Source organism: Grus americana, chromosome 31, assembly GCF_028858705.1.
Source record: "Grus americana isolate bGruAme1 chromosome 31, bGruAme1.mat, whole genome shotgun sequence".
NCBI classification, from domain to species: Eukaryota; Metazoa; Chordata; class Aves; order Gruiformes; family Gruidae; genus Grus; species Grus americana.
The window spans coordinates 918,593-938,466 of NC_072882.1; the positions used below are offsets into that span (position 1 = coordinate 918,593).

The 19,874-nt window shown below is 46.9% G+C and overlaps 1 protein-coding gene across 1 annotated transcript; it reads left to right on the plus strand.

The window, feature by feature from the left end:
• Positions 1-2,124: 2,124 nt before the first annotated feature.
• On the plus strand, positions 2,125-7,527 carry LOC129198085 (keratin, type II cytoskeletal 4-like). Its single transcript, XM_054807131.1, has 9 exons — positions 2,125-2,583; positions 3,376-3,590; positions 3,920-3,980; positions 4,639-4,734; positions 5,336-5,500; positions 5,587-5,712; positions 5,990-6,210; positions 6,497-6,525; positions 7,049-7,527. Exons 1-9 carry the CDS (start codon positions 2,125-2,127, stop codon positions 7,525-7,527), a joined length of 1,851 nt encoding a protein of 616 aa, XP_054663106.1.
• Positions 7,528-19,874: the final 12,347 nt, after the last annotated feature.

A 19,874-nucleotide genomic window follows, 5' to 3' on the forward strand; every position in this document is an offset into this window, starting at 1 on the left:
AACTGGGGCTGCTGCAGCACAGTTGGTTTGCAGACATTTAATTGCTGTCTGTGCTACGTTCCAGGTGTCTCCCACACAGCCGACGTGTATAATGGGGTGCAGAAAGGGAGCAGCGGCACACCAGCCTTCAGTCTGACTTCTGGTCCATGGAGCTCGTAACAATTGGCTTTTGTATTCTTCTTTGGATTCAGATATGCATTTTGCTTCTGATAAATCTTTGTTTGGAACTTGAAGGATCCAGGAAGTTACAGACTTTAGCTCGAAGTCTCTAATATTTGTTTTAACTGATATTGCCAATTGTGTTGGCAACCCAGTATGAACTGTGAGCCTAAAATACTATAAACAAAGGTGTAATCTGAAAGTCATGCCATAAATATGTTGAATTATCCCACTTGTATAGGGCAAAAGTATCAGTTTACACAACTAATTTATACCACCAGCCCCTCAAACTCACACAAGTTGCAATTACACGTTCAATTAATAGCCTTGTGAATCTTGGTGCTGTAGTCACGTCCTATGGTTTCGGTGTGCATGTCTGCTTTTCAGGAAGACATGATATTAGAAGGTTTAATGTTTTAAGGAGGTTTAGCACTGTCTTCATGATTTGCACCGCCTGATCCTAACTCTTGGAAAATGTTTTTGGAGGGGGTTAATGAGGATGAGGGAACACTGCTACCGGGTGTCTCCAGATACTGTCATGTTGTATGTACAACACGCAGACTTCTCCAAGTGTCGCTCCCCTTCAGTTAGGAAGGGCTGAGGGCATTTATTTGTTTGCACTATAACGTCTCTTTTTCTCCCAAACACTTTACTCTCAAAGAACCAAAAGTGCCCTATTGTTTTGACTTTCCAAATGTCAGTTTGGAGAAGGCCCCGAGATGGTTGGCAGATAGGGTCACTGTCTCACCTCCTTGGGCTGGTGATTAGGAGAGAGAGAGATTCATCTTGCCAATGTGAGTCGAAGCCATCTCTGGTGTCCAGACTAATCTACTCATTAAGACTTCCTCTGTTGATGGAGAAAGACCAGTGCCTGCAGACAATGAATCACCCCAGTTCCCCTAAGCATGGACCCAGAGGCTGTTTCTCCCTTGGAGATGTATCTCCATTGAGTGTCAAGGACGTGTCTGGCAAAGTCACCCAACTTTTGGCTGTTGCTTCTTGAGGTGGATCTCACCAGGCTGAAATGTGCTACTGCTCCTTTTTTTGTTCCCTGTAGAGACTACCAGAAGATGAATCAGAAAGATCTCCAACATCCAGCTTGGTAGAAGCTCCAATATAGAGAGGGTCAAAGATTTAACCGTGTCAAATGGACTTCAGGTTAAGAATTTACAGCATTACTCAAGTGAAAATGTCACTGACTGCATGGAACATAAACCCAGTAAGAAAACTGAAATATGCCTCAGTTCCTGGTTGCAACCTGCTCTGTTTTGGTGGTGTTTCATGTGGTAAGAGAAGGTCAGTGTGAAATGCTGCATGGGAATGTTTTTGGGGGGCATTTTGAGTCCTTGCATACGAAGCCAGGCCCATAACTCAGTGAGCCTGCTGGAGTTTCATGCACTGAAGTGATCCATCCATCACAACACGACTTTGACGGTGTTTTTCCATGGTTGACCTTTTTTTTTTGGTTACTTTTCCGCACCCAAAACAAGCCTGGTGAGAGAAAAAAGGAGAGATTGTGAAATTACCCCCACAAAGTGCAAGTCTGCAAAACATGCCATCATACACAAAAACCCATGAGACACAAAACCCCAAACGACACACTGCAAACAAATCACAAAGAGTTTCTTCAAAAATGTTTGCTAAACTATAATTAGCGTAAGTTAGGGGAACACTTCAAACCGTAATATATTCTAAGCCAACTTGCAAACAGAGCACTTTTAGATTCCTTTTTATTTCCTCAGTAGTTAGTATTTGCCGGGCTGTTTTGCATTTTGAGGAGCATTTATTGCTGCCAGGCAAACCAAACCCTTAAGCGCTTTAAATTAATGTCCTGATCCTATCAAGGCCAGCTTCCCAAATGTATATAAGGGGTAGCATCACTGTGTCACTTCAGCGGGATCTCTGTTCCTCTCCTGCAGAAGAGCTTCCCCTAAACTTTCATACTCCACCTTCAAATAAGCCACGATGAGCAGACAGGCGCCTACGGTGAGATCTGTCCTGGGACGAAGAGGCTTCAGTTCAGCTTCGGAGATTTGTGGTCGAAGCTACGCCGCCTCTGCCTGCCAACCTGTCCGATGCGGAGCTGGTGCCTATAGCAGCAGGAGCGTCTGCAACCTGGGTGGAAACAGAAGAATTTCCTACGTGAACGGGGTCTGCGGTACTGGATGTTTCGGAGAGTTCGGCTTCGGAGGCGTAGGTTACGGTAATGTTGGAGGAAGGGTTGGCCTTTGTGGCCCCAGGGGATTTAGTATTGTGCGAGGTTACCCCGATCGCAAGGCTGATGGCATCCAAGGTATCTGCATCGATGAACGCCTTCTGAAGCCCCTCTGTGTTGGTGTCGACCCACTGGAACATGAAATACGCTGTCAGGAGAAGGAACAGATCAAGACCCTTAACACCCAATTTGCCTGCTTCATCGACAAGGTGAGTGCAAACCTGCTCCGTTCTCGCACTTCTTTGAGAAAAATAAAACACAACCAACCCCCTCCAAGACCCCAGTCTAGCTCGTGCCAGGAATCGCTGAGCTGGGTCCGTGCAAGGGTCCGCACTCCCACAGAGCCATGATCTTTGGTGCTCGGGAGGGGCTCATTTCGGCCACATACCGGTCCCAGTATTTGATGGTGTTTGTATTGTGGCCATGGACTTTCTTGCAGGTGTCTCCTCTCTGGATGGCCTCAGTTCTTCAAGGCTGGGTTTTTCATTTCAGCCTTATTCTAGCTCAGCTAGAAGTTACAGCCCTGACGGACTCATCTTTCTGTCCTGTATTAGATCCTTTCCCCCTCTTTGTCTTTAAATACAGTGACTTTTCCAAAAACATTCCTGAAGGCAAAGGAGGTTAATCTTGACTGAGGCACCTAAATCTAAGTCTGAGCTGTCATCTTAGGATCCCTTTGTAGAAAAAAACAAACAGGGTCCACCCTCTGAGGACTCCATCTCATCCTAAAATACATCAGGGGTACCATCCAGAGGAGCTTCATTTCTATTCATTGGTGAGAAAGGCAGATTTAGACACCCGACACTTAGATTTCTAGATAATTTAGATGTGACACTTAGATTTCTAAATAATTTTATGATCGTCGTGGCATATCACCTCTCACTTCCCAAAAATCCTGTTCTTGTACTTGCAGTTTCACAGTGCGAGCAGACAGTTAAACCAGATGTCGAGTTATTGCACTCATCTCTTTATTTGAAGAACTGCTATTTTTTGGCCTGCAGGTCCGATTCCTGGAGCAGCAGAACAAAGTGCTGGAGACCAAGTGGGGCCTCCTGCAGCAATACGTCCTCCCGAAGAAAGGGAAAAACCTTGAACTGTACTTTGAGAATTACATCTGCGACCTGCGGAAGCGCCTGGACTGCTTGCTATGTGAAAAGCAAAAACTGGGCAGCGAAGAGTGTGCCACAAGCCAGCTGGTGGAGGAGTTCAAGTGCAAGTAAGGACCTTCAGGTCTCCTCTAGCTGTTGGCATTTCACTTGTCCTCTGGTTCATCTCAGGCAACATCTCCCAGACATGTGGCACATCCCCTTTGGGGATGTCACATTCTTCTGTCTCACTTGCAAACTCTTTGCATTGTTAATGTTGTTGCTCATGAAGAAGCTTCTGATCTTGGGATGGTCTAATGGTTGGTCTCCAGACACTGATCTTGCAGTGCCTGATGGCAGTTTCTGAGCAAGCGAAGGCTGTTATTTATACCTGATGGTTAACGTCTGTGTGTCTGATAGTATCGCTTGGCTCAGCCCTTCTCTTCTCCTTTTCAAACAGATACGAAGAGGAAATCAACAGGCGTACAACTGTGGAGAACGAGTTTGTGGCACTCAAAAAGGTGAGAAGCTCCAACTACACGAATCATTATACCTCTAATAGGTGTATTGGGTGTAATGCTTGGCTGGAATTATTTGCAAATGCCCAGTGTTATAATGAGCAGAAGGAGGGACGCGTGTAAAGAGGCACAGGACCAGAAAAAGAAGCAAATGCAAGTAGAAAGTTAAAATAATGTATCCTCAAAGCTTACATCATCCTCACTACAGCAATACTTTTGTTACCTCAAGCACATTCTTGAAGTGTAATGGGAGGGTGTAATTGTGGAAGGGGGACAGAGTGGGAGCGGTCACACTGGAATACCGGGTGTCTAAGACGCTCGTTATTTTCTGGCAGTCTCTCCACATCCTTTATACTTGGACATCAGAAAAGCAGAAATCATTTGAACAATATTAAAAAATTATGTTTAAATACTCATTAGTCAATTCTGAATTTGTAGCCAGGTCCCAAGCAGTAAATAAACTAATCCCTGTAAGTCACGTTGGAATGGTTTTGTTTTCCTTTAGGAGACACCAGGGCATCTTGACTCACCCTCTCACACCTTTCTGCTCTTGAAATCTTGTTGAAACATGTTTCTGATTTATTGGCGCTGCCTCTGTCTTCTGTGTGTTTCTCCAATGTTTTCAGCAAGATTGGGCTGCAACGTGTCCCCTCTCTTTCAGGATGCAGACTGTATCTTTCTGAACAAGGAAGAGCTGGAGGTGAAGGTGGATCTGTTAAGAAGGCAGTTGGAGTTGTTGAAATGTGTGTTTGAGGAGGTGAGTTTCTCTGGTCCGTCCCAGGAATTTGGTGGTGCAGTCTCATCCTTCAGGTGCTCCAAATTTCTACAGCTTGAAACCCCTCTTGGACGTGTCTCATCCCAAGCCCTGAATAATTGAAAGCATGGAAGTACAAGGTAGATATGATATTAACATGACTATGCTGGAAATAGGGTGGTTCCCCCTGTCTTAATGCAGCTCCAGGTATGAATTGGCCGTGTCCTAACTCTACCCCGGAGAAAAGAGATGCGTCTGTCTAGTTACTCCAGATTGCAGTTGTCTGATTAGAGCTAAAGAAACTCCCAGCTTAATCCTGTCATTAAGATCAGTAAAGCAGCTGAAGATGACAGGATACCAAGGGTTAAGTCACTCAAGTTCCTTGCCCTTGATGTGGACAGAATTGCTGCAGGTCAGCATGTAGGTCAGCAGCTGACATGTGGCAACTCATCCAGCAGGAAGGATTTTCTGCTGAGCCAACCTGAGGGATTTCTTGACTTGTTCCATCCATCAGCTGAGCAGTGTGGCTCTTTGTCCCACCCCTTCCTCCACTACAAAGTCTGACAATTGCTAACGGCTGACTAAGCCATTCCCCAACCTGTAGGAACGAGCTCAGGTAGATCGCCAGCTATGCGACACTTCGGTCATCGTGAAAATGGACAACAACCGAGACCTGGACATGGAAAGCATCATCAAGAACGTTGAATGCTGGTACCAAGAAATAGCTCAGAAGAGCAAAGAAGAAGTTGATGCTTTCTACCAAACCAGGGTGAGTAAGAAGCAACCTGGGTGTCCGCCTAGCAACTTAACAGGCTGCAGGTCAAAAATGACAATTGCCTTGTTTCTTGGTTCCAGTTTCAGGAGCTTCAGGATAAGAGAGGCAAGTATTGCGATGACCTGCAAAGCAACAAGTGTGAGATTTCAGAGCTAACCCGGATGATACAGAAGCTGCAGTGTGAACTGGAGAACGTGAAGAAGCAGGTAGGAGAGGCCCAGAGGTGATGTTTCCAGAAAGGGAAATGTCTTGGAGGACAGCTCAGATATGGGGGAAGAGGATGCCTTGGCCTTTAGTGGACTTACGACCTGCTCTAGGCTGTAGTTGGAAAGCATATAGTTGAAAAGTGGATAAGAGAGAAGGGATGCTGGTGGTTTTCTTCTGCTTGCAATTGGAAAAGCAGATTCATCCAAAACCAGAATGTCCTGGAATTCGGAAGTGAAGCCTTGAAGACACCTGCACTGTTATCCTCCCCTCTGACAGGTCTCCTGCCTGCAAACCTCCATTTGTGATGTTGAGCAGCGTGGGGACTGTGCCCTCAAAGATGCCCGGGAGAAGCACGTTGAGCTGCAGAATGCCCTCCAGAAGGCCAAGGATGAGCTGGCTTGCATGCTGCGGGATTACCAGGAGCTGCTGAACGTCAAACTGGCACTGGATATTGAGATTGCAACATATAAGACTCTACTGGAGGGTGAAGAGAGCAGGTAGGTGACAGAGACCTTGTCGACGATTCCAGGTCCCAAGTGAATTTTGCAGCTCCAGGATCCTCCCAGGCTCACAGAAACTGGGACTGGAGAGATGGCTGGAGGCCATACAGGCCACCCTTGTGCCAGCAAAAACAGTTCCTGTCCTAGGGATAGTCAGACGTGTTAGAACAAAGGATTAAGTGGGCTGGATGTATGGCTGGAAGTTATGAGTAACATCAGGTTTCTAGATGTGCATGCAACTGGTTAATAGGATAACGTGCATTTCTTTTCTCTCCCCTAACAGGATATGTGTGGGGAACCCGGTGAGCGTGTGTAAGTAACCCGAAGATTTTCAGCCATGAGGGTTTCTCATTGTAGGAAAGGCAGCTTATGGAGGAGCACTATCTGTCTGCCCCAGCTCCCTCTGCCACCCTTTTCCATGTCAGCCCAGGCTGATTCTGAAGGTTTAGTCCCAGAAATCTCAAATACCTCTGAATTTCAAAAAAAAAAATCAGCTTTTGGATGGAGAGGGGGGAAGGTCAAATTCATGACCCTTTTCTACTCCTGGAGGCAACAGCGAGCTGTCCTGGTGAACCCACCAGGCAACGCACCGATGTGCATTGAACCTGGGAAAGAACATGCCACTGGCCAGATGAGCAATGTGGGAACGGGGAGGATCTGTGAGGGGATGTGTTGGGACATGGGGGAGGAGTTGTAAGGAGCAGGGGCTCAGATACGTTGGACAAATCTAGAGGAAATCAGGTTTGGTCGGTTCTATCTCTCATGAAACAACTTGCCTTGTGAGAGTCTTCCAGTTTTCCTCTCTAAGTAAATAATCCCGTGGGCTGTCTTGCAGCTGTGGTCAGCAGTGGCTACAATATCCCCGATGACTGCGGGATGCTGGCTGCGAACGCAGCTGCGTGTGGCTACGGCTCCCTGGGGAGACGATCCGGACGACACAGCTCCCAGAACGGAGGATTCAGCTCCCGGAGCGCTGGGATTCACCCCAAAAGAGTCATTAGCTCAGTGGCCAAGCAGTGTGTCCCAGAGGTGTACTGCCAAGCCGGAGGGGTCAGCTGCAAAAATGGGGGATTCAGTTCCCGGAGTGGGGGGTACCCAGCCCGCACCGTCATCAGCACGGGAAACGGGGGCTTGAATGCTAGGATGGGGGCTTGCCAAGCTGGTGGGGTGGTCAGCTTCGGAAACCAAGGCTGCGTCATCAGGCAGCTGGGGGGGTCTCCCGTCGTCGTTGCAAACAGCCCTGAAGTTGTGGGGTGCAACAACGGTGTGGTGGGGAACTACGGGGTTGTCAGAGACCCGTGCGTTGTTCCGTAGGGCCACCAGCTGGGGAGGTGGCACAGCCAGCGACGTCGGAGGGCAACGCTTAGCCGTGCGGCTCCTACCACCGAGATGATGCAGGATAGTTTCTCTGCCCACTAGTAGCAACGTTCGTCACCAAGCCCATCCCCACGTTTATTAGCATCAGATATATACCCCACCAAGTTAGGTTTTCAGAGTCCCCAACCCCAAAGACACATCTAGCAAGCTTCTCCAGCAGGTGCTCAACACAGTATTATTTCTCTGAGTTTATACTGGCTAGGTTATCACAGCTGTAAGGGTTCGCTTGTAGCGCTGCCTCCTCTCTCTGGCTTCTCCCAGAACGAGCAGATTCATTAACAATGTTCTTCCTTACAAGACACCTCTTTTTCTTCCAGCTCCTCCCAAAGCATTTCAGAAAAGAGAGTGATGATTTAACTTTCCCAGGAGGCACCGCAAAGAGCACGCTCCCCCCCACCCCTTTTTTTTTTTTTTTTTTTTTTTTGGTGTGTGTGTCAAAGAAGAAACCCTGAGCTGCAAATTCAAGCTTAAATTTTAAATAAGGCAATTTCAACTTTCAAAGCACCTGCTAGTTACACTGCAGCCATAGGCTTTTTGTGGAATTTGCTTACAGATGAATACGTAGTACTTTCATTTGCTTCTGCATGTTAGGGGCGGCTAGTTCAAAGCGTGCTGATTTGTAGAAGAGCTCACCCCCCCATCCCTACCTTCCCCCCCCCCCCCCCCCAAATGCCAAGGGAAGTTATTATTGGTGCATAAATCTTCTAAGTTGTCATCTTGTACTCACGTGAGCAGAGCTTCTTCCGTTGACCGCTCAAACTTCCCAGCTTTTCACTGCGCCTTCAATAAACTGCATTGAAAGTACGTGTTTCCTCTCTGAATTTTTCCACAGATGGTACTTAAAGAAATTACAAAATGGGTGAAGAAGTACTCTTTCTCAGTCTATGGGGGGCAGAAAGAACCAAACGGATCTTTGGATTGTCTTTAGGCAGTTTGGAGCATGGTGGGACTCAGGTGTCGGGAGAGCCCAATGGTATTTATGGTTTTATTTACCTCCTTATATCACATCACCTATAAGATATTTTATAGCCCAAGTAACGACTGATGGCAAAGATTATCAGAAACCCCCAAAATAGTTCTGAGCACGGTAAGATGTCCTCTACAACAGCTTTGCCAGCCTGTAGCTTCATTCACCGCTGCAACCCCTCAACAACGTATTTGTTTGATCCTTCCACGTCACAGCGGTTGAATGAAGATGGATGCCAACGCTGACCCTCTGGGCTCAACGGGCTTGTGATCAGGGCTGCGTACTGCCAGAGTCATACGTATTCCAGGCATAAAAACCTTTGCTTCGGTGGCGTCAGGGCTGACAAAGTCTGACGTTTACCCCGTATGACTTAAAAAGCAAAGGGATTAAGTTATGAGATCTCTTGGCCATCACAGGGTGGGATCGACTTTGTCTTAGTTTTGAAGTCTCCCACGTAGAGCTCAACATGTGAGCTGGTTGCTGGGGGCTCATTTCATGGAAAGAAAGCAACATTTCCATGGGGTGATTCATCTGGCCAAACTCAGGTGCCTAATTTAGCATGAAATGCATCAAGCTCCAGACTCTACTGCATGCATCAATTAGATCACTCCTGGCTCTGCCGGCAGCCCGGGGCAGGGGTATTAGCGCAAAGGGAGACGTCACCATGCGAGACGCCTGCATGTACTCAGACAAATACACCGCTGGATCCGCAGACGCTATTATCACGGGGAATTTCTTCCTGTCTCCAGCACATGAAGAATTACAGGTCACACGGCACCACTAATCTCCCCCCTGCTCGCACAGGGCAAAATTCTAATTGCAACCTGAAAAAAAGTGAATATTAAAGACTGAGGCAAGGAAGAAGATAAGCACCTTTGGGGAAGGGCATGAGATGTCATTTCTATGCTAAGAGTAGAAACTGTTTCATCTAACTTTGACCACCTGCATGTCAGACTCTGGTTAGGTGAGGTGGACAGTCCTCCACCCGAGCCCCTCTCTCAATCGAGGAAACCCAGTTCAGCAGTTTAGATAACTTTTAAGTGGCTACAATTAGATGAGATGGAGCCTGCCTAGGTGGGTAATTTTGCATCTGAGATTAATGCATTCACCACTTGCAAATGGAGTTTGGAAAGCAGGCAAGCCCAGTGCCTAGAGTCACTGCTGAGCCATTAGGCAGCCCCGGTTAATTGCCTGACCGTCACCGACTCCCTGTGCGGTTTCAAGACGTCACTCTGGGCCACAGCCCGGCAGCGTGCATGGGATGGCTGTCCAGGAACCACTGTGGCTCCAAGTTTGGGTCTTCCTTGTGGCTATGAGGAGGCATGGCCATCCCTTCGCAATCCATAGCCAGAATGACTCAGCTTGGCTTTGTTTCGGAGGACACTTTTCTTTGGGTTTTGCTGTTGCTAAAAAAGACAGTTGCTTGAAAAAAGAGGAGGGGGAGAAAGCCACAGCTTTGGGACGTGGGGTTAGTTCTCACCGGCTGCTGCTGGTTGACTCGACCAGTTGGTCTTGCCCTTGCTTGCTCTCCCTCCATGACCCAGCGAAACAAGAACCGGCTTTGCATGACATTCCCAGCCTCGAAGGGGTGAAAGCCCAGCAAACCCTAGGTTTTCCAGAGCTTTCCCTCCTGACCATTCAAGTCGGGACACCAGGGTGTCCCCAGATAAGAGAAGACACAAGCCCGCGCTGTCGGTTGCAGTGCCTCAGGGGTGCTTCAGGGGTGAACTGCAGACGGGACTCTCAAACAGCTTCCTGATGTTAGCAAGGGTGACTTCTCCCATCCCAACCGAGGAAGCAGTAGGCGACTGCCTAATTTCAGTGGGACAATAATTGTCTCTTGGTGGACCGAATAATAGAGAGAAGAAAGGAAGATGATACTACCTCTTCAAAACAAGGGCAGCTCCTCATGTTTGAGCCAACACCCAAATATTCCTAGCTACAATTTTAGCAAACCAAAGAGGAAAATGTAGGCTGCATTTATTTTTTCTCTATGGCTACAGCTGAAAGGGCTCTTAAGATTTTGTCACAGTACCAAAAGGAAAAGGTTCATCTCAAATGGTTTTCAAACTATTCATTGAAGCTTGTATTACAAGCTCAGGAACATTTCCTGGTAAGCGATTGCTATTTTTTCTTCCCATATTATTTTTTTTAATCTTGAGGATTGTTTTGACTTTTTTTTTGCTCTTTCTAATAGCAATTATCTTAAACAAGCAGTTGTTTTAAGTTGGGGAACTGGATTTTCTGTCAGTTAAAGATAACCAGAGAAAACCTTTTGATAACTGAGAAATGTTTCCATTCAGTTCTTTTAGTAAAAAATATTAATAATTTAAAAATATCATTCCAGTAATTTTATTCTATGAAATATTTTGGTTTTGATGTTTTGGCTGACCAATACAAGCACTCCAAGCCAAAGCCTACCATGGGCAAGGAGAAAGTGGGAAGAAGCAAAGCCATCTAGAACAAGTGCATGGTCCAGGTCTCCTCCATCATCCATGGGGACAGATGGGCAACTCGGAGGGTGCCCCCTCCAAGAAACAAGCATGTCCTGGGTGTGCTGCAAATATGAAGACAGGGGTGACTTTATTCCTGTGTCAGGCCATCTCCTGCAAATACGTCAGCACCCTTTATAACCATCATTTCCCATTTTGACCATCCTATCCAGGATGGAACCCTTCTGCCATAAATTCATCTTCAAAAAAGACAGCCTTATCACACTGACCTACTCACCCTGAACTTAATTTATAGACTAGAAAGGGTGACTCACCTCATCCTAAAGCACTAAACACACCAAGACAAGAATGCGGGAAGAGGAGGAAGAGGCGGGACTCTTACAGGAACAGAGAGAAAGTCATCTCCAAGAACGTCATGTCCACAGCGTGTCCCTGCAGTCCAAGGCAGAAGAAATGGCACGACCACAGCAATCAACTGAAAGAACACACTTCACAGTAAATATTCGAACTGGTAATTAACCCGAGTGGAGTACATCAAACAAGGAAATGTTCTCTGAGCAAAGAATGTCATTTAAGCTTTTCCACTTGCTCATTATTCTCGGTGTGTGTGTGATAGTTACTATGATGGTTTTTTTCATGTCAAAGCCAGACACCAATTACCACCAGCCAAACAAAACCACGCAAGCTCAAAGACATCTATCCCATCCAACCATGCCCAACATAAGGGATATTTCAAAAGTCTGCCACTAGACGGGCTCTAGAGTCCGAGCTAAAGACTCCAGCACCGGACAACGCGTCTTTGCTTTCGCCTTTTCTGCCGCTTGTGAGATAAAAACGCTTCAAACTCATCCAGCCTTTGAACCAGTAGCAACAGCAAGAAATTCTTCTTCAGATACCCGATTTTTCAAGCTATGTACCCAGCACCCAGAAAGCACAGTGGTTTTATTTCCCCTTTCTAACCGCTGCACCAAATGAGATGGTCTAGCCGTCTTCCTGATGCGTTGCTTTAATGAACACACCGTTTACGATAATCATTACTATTATTACTACCGGCACACGGGGTGGGCAGCCACGTGGGGTGTCTCGTGGCTGCACAGATGGGAAATCCGAGGCTGTGTTTCCAGCCCTGCGTCTGCAGCCCGAGGAAGCGGATAGACACTTTGCACAGCAGGTGGGAACAAACGATACCCAAAGAGCTCTGCCACAAAGCAGATTGTGGATAAATACAGGTAAGAAATTAGCCGGTAATTAGTTCCTCCTATGAACACTCATTCCTTGCAGCCAGACGGCTCCACAATCCGCATTATATTCAAAAGCAAGTTGTTTCTTGTGATGTGGTCAATATTACTAACGGGAGGGAGGGGGGAGCTTTTAGTCAGAGATCTCATTTGAAAAGGGATGGATCAGGGTAGGAGCAAGATATTCTGGGCTTGTGGTCCAGGCTCAGTGTGTGGGCGGAGGATTCTCCACCTGCTTGGGTACAAGCAATATAGGATCACGCTGGCTTTTTCCTGCCTCTGCTTAATACAAGTCCTTCCCTTTTAAGATGATTTTAATGGAAAACCATCAGTTTTCTTTGGATACTTCAACACAGCTGCACTAGAACAAAGTGAATTTTGGACCTTTCTGTTTGGTGGCCAAACCGAACATCTGGGTAAATTCTGACCCGGCTGCTCCCAAGATATTTTTTTCTGCCTTTGGTCAGGATTTCCGGGTTTCTCTTCTACATCAATAAAAACCTTTTCAAGAGGTCTACTCCTCTTAAAACACACCATCCAGCAGATTTAACTTTCCGTCTCCACTTTTTCTAGGCTTGCGTCATTGAGGTGGCTCGAGGAAACTCCTAACCACAGACAACACGATCCGCAAACCTGCTTAGAATAAACGAAGGGAACCCAAACCCAAACCAGCCATGCAAACCAACCGGCTAGTTCAGTGTGAACTGCTCGGTGTCTGCATGCGGCTGGTCCTGCGTCGGCTCCCGAAGAGCCGTACGTTGTACGCCGTGCCACGACAGAGCCGTGGGGCAGGGCAGATTTGTTGAGGCAGGAGCTGGAATTGCTGAGATGTGTGTTTGAAGAGGTGGCAATTCCTCCTTTTCTGTCCGCAGGGAAATGCAGGTTATATTTTTTTTTTTTTTTTTTTTTTTTTTTCCCCTGGAAACACCCTCATCTTTAGCACAGCCCAGTTTAGTGCAGACAGAGTTGGGTTTCGGAGCTGGACTGTCTGCGTATCCAATATATAGGGCTTGTGTGCTAGTTCCATATGGGAACACAAATCCCAGTGATATTCTTCAGGGTTCAGGTGTTACCTACGTGGGGAATCCTCTGTCTATACCCAATGCTCGTTGGCCACGGTCCAGGTCAGTCGGTGGATTTATCCTTTTTCAGGATTAAAGGAGGCTTGGTATATTCCTCAGTGATGAATCACTCCAGGTCAGATTTTAGCTGCAGGGTGAAGACTCCCATTATACAATTAGTTCTGTGTTTCCCCAAAAGTGATGTAAATGAGGGGGAATCGCTCTGGATCGCAACTTTTTTTTTTTTTTGCAACCTTTAGGCACAAGCTTTACAACACCTCCATCGCTGTGAAAACGGACAACCGATGGGAGACGGGCACCATCAGAAACCCCAGCACTGAACAGAGCTCAGAGCAGACATCAAGTGAAGGTCACATCAACTACTAGATACCATTGCAGATGTTGACCTAGGACAGCGTATTAAAGACGATCTCTGCTAGTTTTCTTGAAATGGGCTATTTTGTACAACAGAAATTAAATTAACAGTGTTGTTATGCGAAGAAAGCAGGCAGGTGGATGGGTAGAGCATAAAAACCTTTCACATTTTTAAGGTGCTCTTTCAGTTCTGGAGTCAAGGAAAGAGGATTCAGTGGAAGTAAGTGGGAAACAGGGTCTGAGCACTCCGGCTTTGGAGATGAGACCATGAGCTTGCTCTGCTCGTGACAGGGTTTGGGTGGGAAGGAGGTGCTAAACCTCTGCAGAGCAACTGGCAATTATGCCAAACCCAGCAGCAATCTCATAAGCAACTGGTTTGCTTTATCATATACTCTTGGAGTAACTTGAAAGAAGTCACTCAAAGGGGTTATGACGCTCTGGGGACAGTGCGCCTTGGGTGTTTGTCAGTCCTTAATTGAAATGAGGACAACGAAGCCACAGTTGTCATGCTCAGTAATTAAAGGGAAAGTAAAGCCACCCGTCCGTCCTTTGACAGGTTGCCTGTCTGCAGACGGATATTTGCGATGCTGAGCAGCACAGTGACAGCGTTTGCAAAAACGCCTGGGAGAAAAAAAAAAAAACAAAACACGAAATACTCTCCGCATTAAGCCAAGGAGGAGCTGGAAGGCATGGTGTGCAATTATTAGGATGTCTTGAACACCAAGCTGGGTTTTGGTCATTGAGATTTCCACATGCAAGCCATTTCTGGATGGAGAACAAGAGAGGCAGGTGCTTAACACTCCCTGGTATCACAAACAGCACGCGGATTACCCCATAGGATATTCAAGGAGAAAAAGCAACCACATAATAACAAGAACAAAGAGAATAACAAGGCAACACACCGATGCGTGGATGTTGCTTCAAGAAATTACACCCGAGTTCCCCAAATGAATCTCCTCACTGTGTGCATCCCCACTGAGCGGAGGAGGAAGATGGGTGCCTGATTCACTCGGGATCACCTCGATGCGGAGTTAAGAGTAGCTGTTAAATTAAATAATAAATTTCTAAGATCCCACTCAGTGCAATTTCTTCTGAAAGTTGCAGATTTACCTAATAACATATTTTATCCTCTAACAGAGCATGGCCAGGGGGTCTCTTTGTCACAGCTATGAAAAATGTATGATTCACAGGAAGATTTTCTTTTTTTTTTTTTTTCATTTCTCTGTGCCATTTCTGACCTTCTTTCCCAGTTAATGAGCACCGGGTTTTCTTGCAGCACAGGTTCCCAAGTCCCGTGCAATGGACGGCGATAGTGACCCAGGTGGATTTCAAAGATGGGCACACCTCTGGCCATGGAAGAAAGTTTCCTAAAACAGGAGCTTTAGGTCCAGAAGTGAAAGAATCCACCTCAGAACCACAGCGAAATCAAAGCGTGACTTTTTGCATCTCTGAAGGCATAGTGAACTTGCACGCTGGAGGACATAGCTGCGGCACAGAAGCGTTTAGCTTTGGGAGGAGGGATAGTCATTACCGTTGCTTGCCTTTATCTCCTTGAATGTGTGGTTTGCTAGCAATTCAGAGTTAATCTCTGGAAATGGAGGTTACAACCCCGTAGGCTTGCTGAGCTGGGGAAATAAAGACTGTGGTGCCCAATGTTTCAGCTTGCTGCTCTCCAGGGCAGATATCACTGGGGCTTTAGGTAACTCTGGAGCAGGTGTTTCTGAGTATTAGGGCTGTGATGAATAGAAGTTGGTTGCAGATTCCTCTAGGACAAATACTGCTCTTTATCTCTAGTTAACCTAGTGGAGACAACCATAATACAGAGCTTACGCACCAAGCCGTCACCTCTGGAGTGACGCATCATGAGTTTTTTTGCATGTTGGTGGCCAAATGAATCACAAAAGTGACTCCAACCATTCATTAAGATAATAGGTACGTCCTCTAGAAGCTATACCTTCTGTAATCTCCTTAATCTGAGTGTCCATCTGGAAAGTTTAATGAATAGGTGCTCATAAACACAGCATTGTTATTTCCCCTGGTTCGTATTTGTCCTTTTATTTTGCTGAGGCTGGCAGCTGCATACAGATACCACCTCTGCTCGCGGATTGTGCCCCCACGGCCCTGCAACGCGTGACTCCTGGTCTCCAGGTTCTCCTGCGCTAGTGACTTTAGAAAACAATCTTTTGCTTGATGATACCGAGCTCTCTCACTGACTATTCATGGAGCCCATGCCTCTAGCTTCAACTCGGTGACTAGTATTTAGGTAGCTGAATTCAGGTGAGAGAACTCCCACGCTAGAAGTGTTTTTAGTTTATGTTATATCACCTGCCAAGTCACATTTACAAGGCCAATAATAGGGTTTGCTCTCTACTGAACATCTCTCCTTGCCTCTCTCTGCAGAGTGATGCTTTTTAATTCAACACGGCACACAGAGATCGTATCGCTGATAAAAGCTCTGCATTCTCTGCTGTGCTGCCAATAGACTGCATGCAACGTTTGTGCATCGTCTCTGCTTCATTTTTTTTTTTTTAAAGAAACCTGTTTATAAGTTTGCAAAATTAACTCTATTACATTAACCACACACACACACACTGAACAGCTACTTTCTACGGTCGTTATTATATATACTCGTGTGCACACACAGACATAGATTTACAGACCTATCAATGGGAACTAGTTGAAATTCAGCGGCTGAATTTCCCTCCTCCCACACTTTCCCCTTTCCCTCAGCTGCTGGAGGGCATCTCTGGAGTCCCCGGTTGGCTTAGTGCAAGAAGGAACATGCTTTCTGGTTAAAAAAGTCTGTAGAAGAGAAGAGACAACTGTCCTGTGAAACAGTACAGCTGTATTTCCAACCTCAAAAATCTGATGTGGTTCTCATGGCTGCTTTTTACAAGGATCGCCCACCTTTCCCCAGAAAAACACTTGCAGTGCAAACCTCGTCCCTTCCCTTGGCACGCGGTTGCTCTCCCTCTGCAGTGGCAATTCCCGATGCTTAGTCCTGGCTGCTGCGCTTTCATCATGACACCGCCGTACCGATTCCGCCCCATTACTCAGAGCACTAATAGTCCATCGGGCCCCGAGTGTTAGCACAAAGTTGGTCAGATGATGTAAAAGTGCCTTACGAATCCCTATGGAAAAGAGGAACGTTTCAAAGGAAGGGGGTGGACCCCGTGGTGTTTGGTATGAAACCTATTTGTGTCTTGCAAAATAAGATGGTAAATAAGAACTAGGAAGGAGAGTTTCTGGGCTTAGGTCATCTGGTAACACCATCGAAGTGGAGATTTAAAAAAAAAAAAAAAAAAAAATCCAAACAAGCTGCCTTGTGCTGCCGCCGGCACCCTGCCTACTGCAGTCAAACACCCAGAACTCACAGCAGCTCTGTCTGAAAGACGCACACAGCTCCGCATCCAACGCCCAGGTTTTCCATCACACGAGTAAAGAACTGCCCAGAATATGACAAAGTTGTCCGGAATGAAGCACCTGGATTTGCTGTCAGGGCACCAAGCATGGCCAGTGCAACACAGTGGACACAGGCAGGGCAGACGTCCAGCTCTGGTTAGCAGGGAGCTCTGCATGTTCCTTGCATGAGACATCGCATTTGGGAGCTATACTCTCTTCTGCTTAGCTACTGCCATGATAACCCGACATCTTCTCATCAGTACTGGTGATGTGACCGGCGTCGGTCACCCACAGTTTATTATTGTCCAGCAGAAAGACTGCGGAAGGAAGGTAAAGGTTTTGGCAAGGTCTTATCTGGAAGCACTGCAAATGCAGATGGTGCAGATGGGTAATGACCACTGATGCTCCGGGAATGGCCTGGAAGGAACCTCAAGAATTATCTTGTCCATCTTTTTGCCCCAAAGCAGCATAAAAGCTGGGTAATGGCCAGGGACAAGCCAGGCTGAGGGTGAACATCTACTGTGGAGCAAGGTTACTGGGAGGAAAGCAAGGTGCCCAGTGGCGATGGAACCATCATCTCTACCCCGGTCCCCACAAATCCACCATCTGCTTTGATGTGGGAGCAGAATCAAGCTGCAGTTAAGAGACCGGGAACAGCCAGCTTTGGAGAGCTGGACCCATGAAACCAGAGGGAGATGTCCCAGGGGCCTCATTAGCCATTTTAACGGTGACTTCACGGTCCCTTTCACAAGGAGCCACAAAAACTGCCCAGCCTGCAGGGAGGGAGGGAGAGCACCAGCATGGCCAAGCCCTGCCAACCCTCTTTTCTCAGGTGAGGGTCTTAAAAAGCGGTTTTCTCTCTGGGAGAAAGCAGGCTTGGGTGGCTGGGTTGTTACAGCTGAAATGGTAGCAGGAGGTTGGAACCCCCCCCCAGGCTCTCCCTGTCTGCACGGATGGCTTAACAGGTCCCAATTTAGTAAGGTGCTTAAGCAGAATTAATTTATCCCAGCGCATCTGGGTACATGTAAATCTCAAATAAGTCTCATGGGAGCCACCACAGTTCAAGGCATATTTAGGACCAAGGACCTCAGGGATTTCCCCGGTAAATCTGGGTGTAAGCTGCTGCTTTAAAGCTGTGCTGAATCCCGTCAGCCTGAAAACGGTGGTTTCGTCTCTTCCTTGTAAGGAGGAAGGTTAGTCCCTTTCTACAGCTCTTCAAACACTATCTGACCTGCAATCAGCCAGGACAAAGCATGGAGACATGAAGAAGGTCTCTAAGAAGAAGGCATTTGCATCTGACTTGAGCCAGTGCTGTGCATGTGTGTGTCCGATGAAACAAAAGCGATTGCAATCCTTCTCTTCAGAAGACCAAAAAATCACATCAGAGTGCTTCCTCCTTTGAAGTTGATGTAACTGGTGCTCAGGGCTTCCACCATGTGACTGAGAACCGGCTTTGTGAAAGCTCAGCAGATGGAAACCACAAGCGCTGCCCTGAACCATCTCTCTCTGATGTGCAAGGCTGGGCACCTGGAAGAAGCCACTTCTTAGGGCTGCGAGGAGGAGCCAAAGGTTGAAGCGCAGGTTTGTTGCTTTCGATCCGCGGGGAAGCAGCCTGGCAGCACGTCGTACGTAAGAAGGGATCTCAGAGCTCGCAGCTGGTGGAGAAACGTGGACGATTGTCCCACGAGTGGCATTTTCCCTGCTTTCCAACAAAACCAGGAGCTTGGAGGGTCTACAGCCCTCAAACAGTGCCTGTATCACCCAGGTGGCACAAGGTGCTCTACAGCGTGCGGCCAAGCAGAGATATGGAGGAAAGCAGGAACCTGACCCAAACCAGATCCAGGTTTCTCACAGCTGGAAAAACCAGCAGGTCGCTGCCCTCAAGGGTGAAGGGCCGTGTCTGTCTTGCCATGGAATCGAGCTGGAGTCTCCGATGCCTCGACTCTGCCCCACCGCAGCTGCACCAAGCCAGCGTGCAGGGCTCAGGCGTGCAGAAAGCAGAACCACAGCCACTTGTGCCAGTAATCTGACAGCCTGGCTTCTCCCCGTTTTTCCGCTTGCCCGTGGCTGTGCCCACCTAAAAGACTTCATGAAAGTCATGTTGGATGGACCTACCTAAAGGCTAAGTGATGCTCTAGCCCAGCCATGAATGCCCGATTCCCAGGCAGCACTCCAGGCTTGGCTTCAGACCACGCACCCAACTGTCCTCTACAACGCTTGCACCAACACTTCAGCACAAAATAAAACAAATTTCCAAAATAATTCCCCCTTTCACTTACTAGCAAGAGGTTCTGGTGCTTGGATTACCTTGGGCAGAATGACATGAAGGAGCCCAAAAGCTCTTCTGCTTTCTCCAACTATCCCAATCTCACAAATGAAAGTACATCTCATTGCAAGACGTACATCCTAATATACTCAGACCAATGCAGCTACAATGGAACTACTCCATGGTTATAATTGCATATAGTATTTTACAGTTCATTTCAACCCATTATGAGACCTGAAAAAAAAAAAAAAAAAAAAAAAGATCTTTACCTGGAAAGACTCCATGAATATTCTAAATCATCATAATTCCCTTGCATTATTTTTAATTCAAGACAACCTATTTCAAATTTACAATAGCATTGACTAGGAATCCTCCTAGAACTGGTTAATTTTGCCCCAGCAAAGATGCAAAGACTTCTCAGGGCAAGCTATGCAATCACTTGTGATTCTGTGATTAGACCCCTTTGTTAAGGCAAAAAAGAAACTTTATTTGTTTCCAAGCAAATTCAAAAGTAGTTTTAAG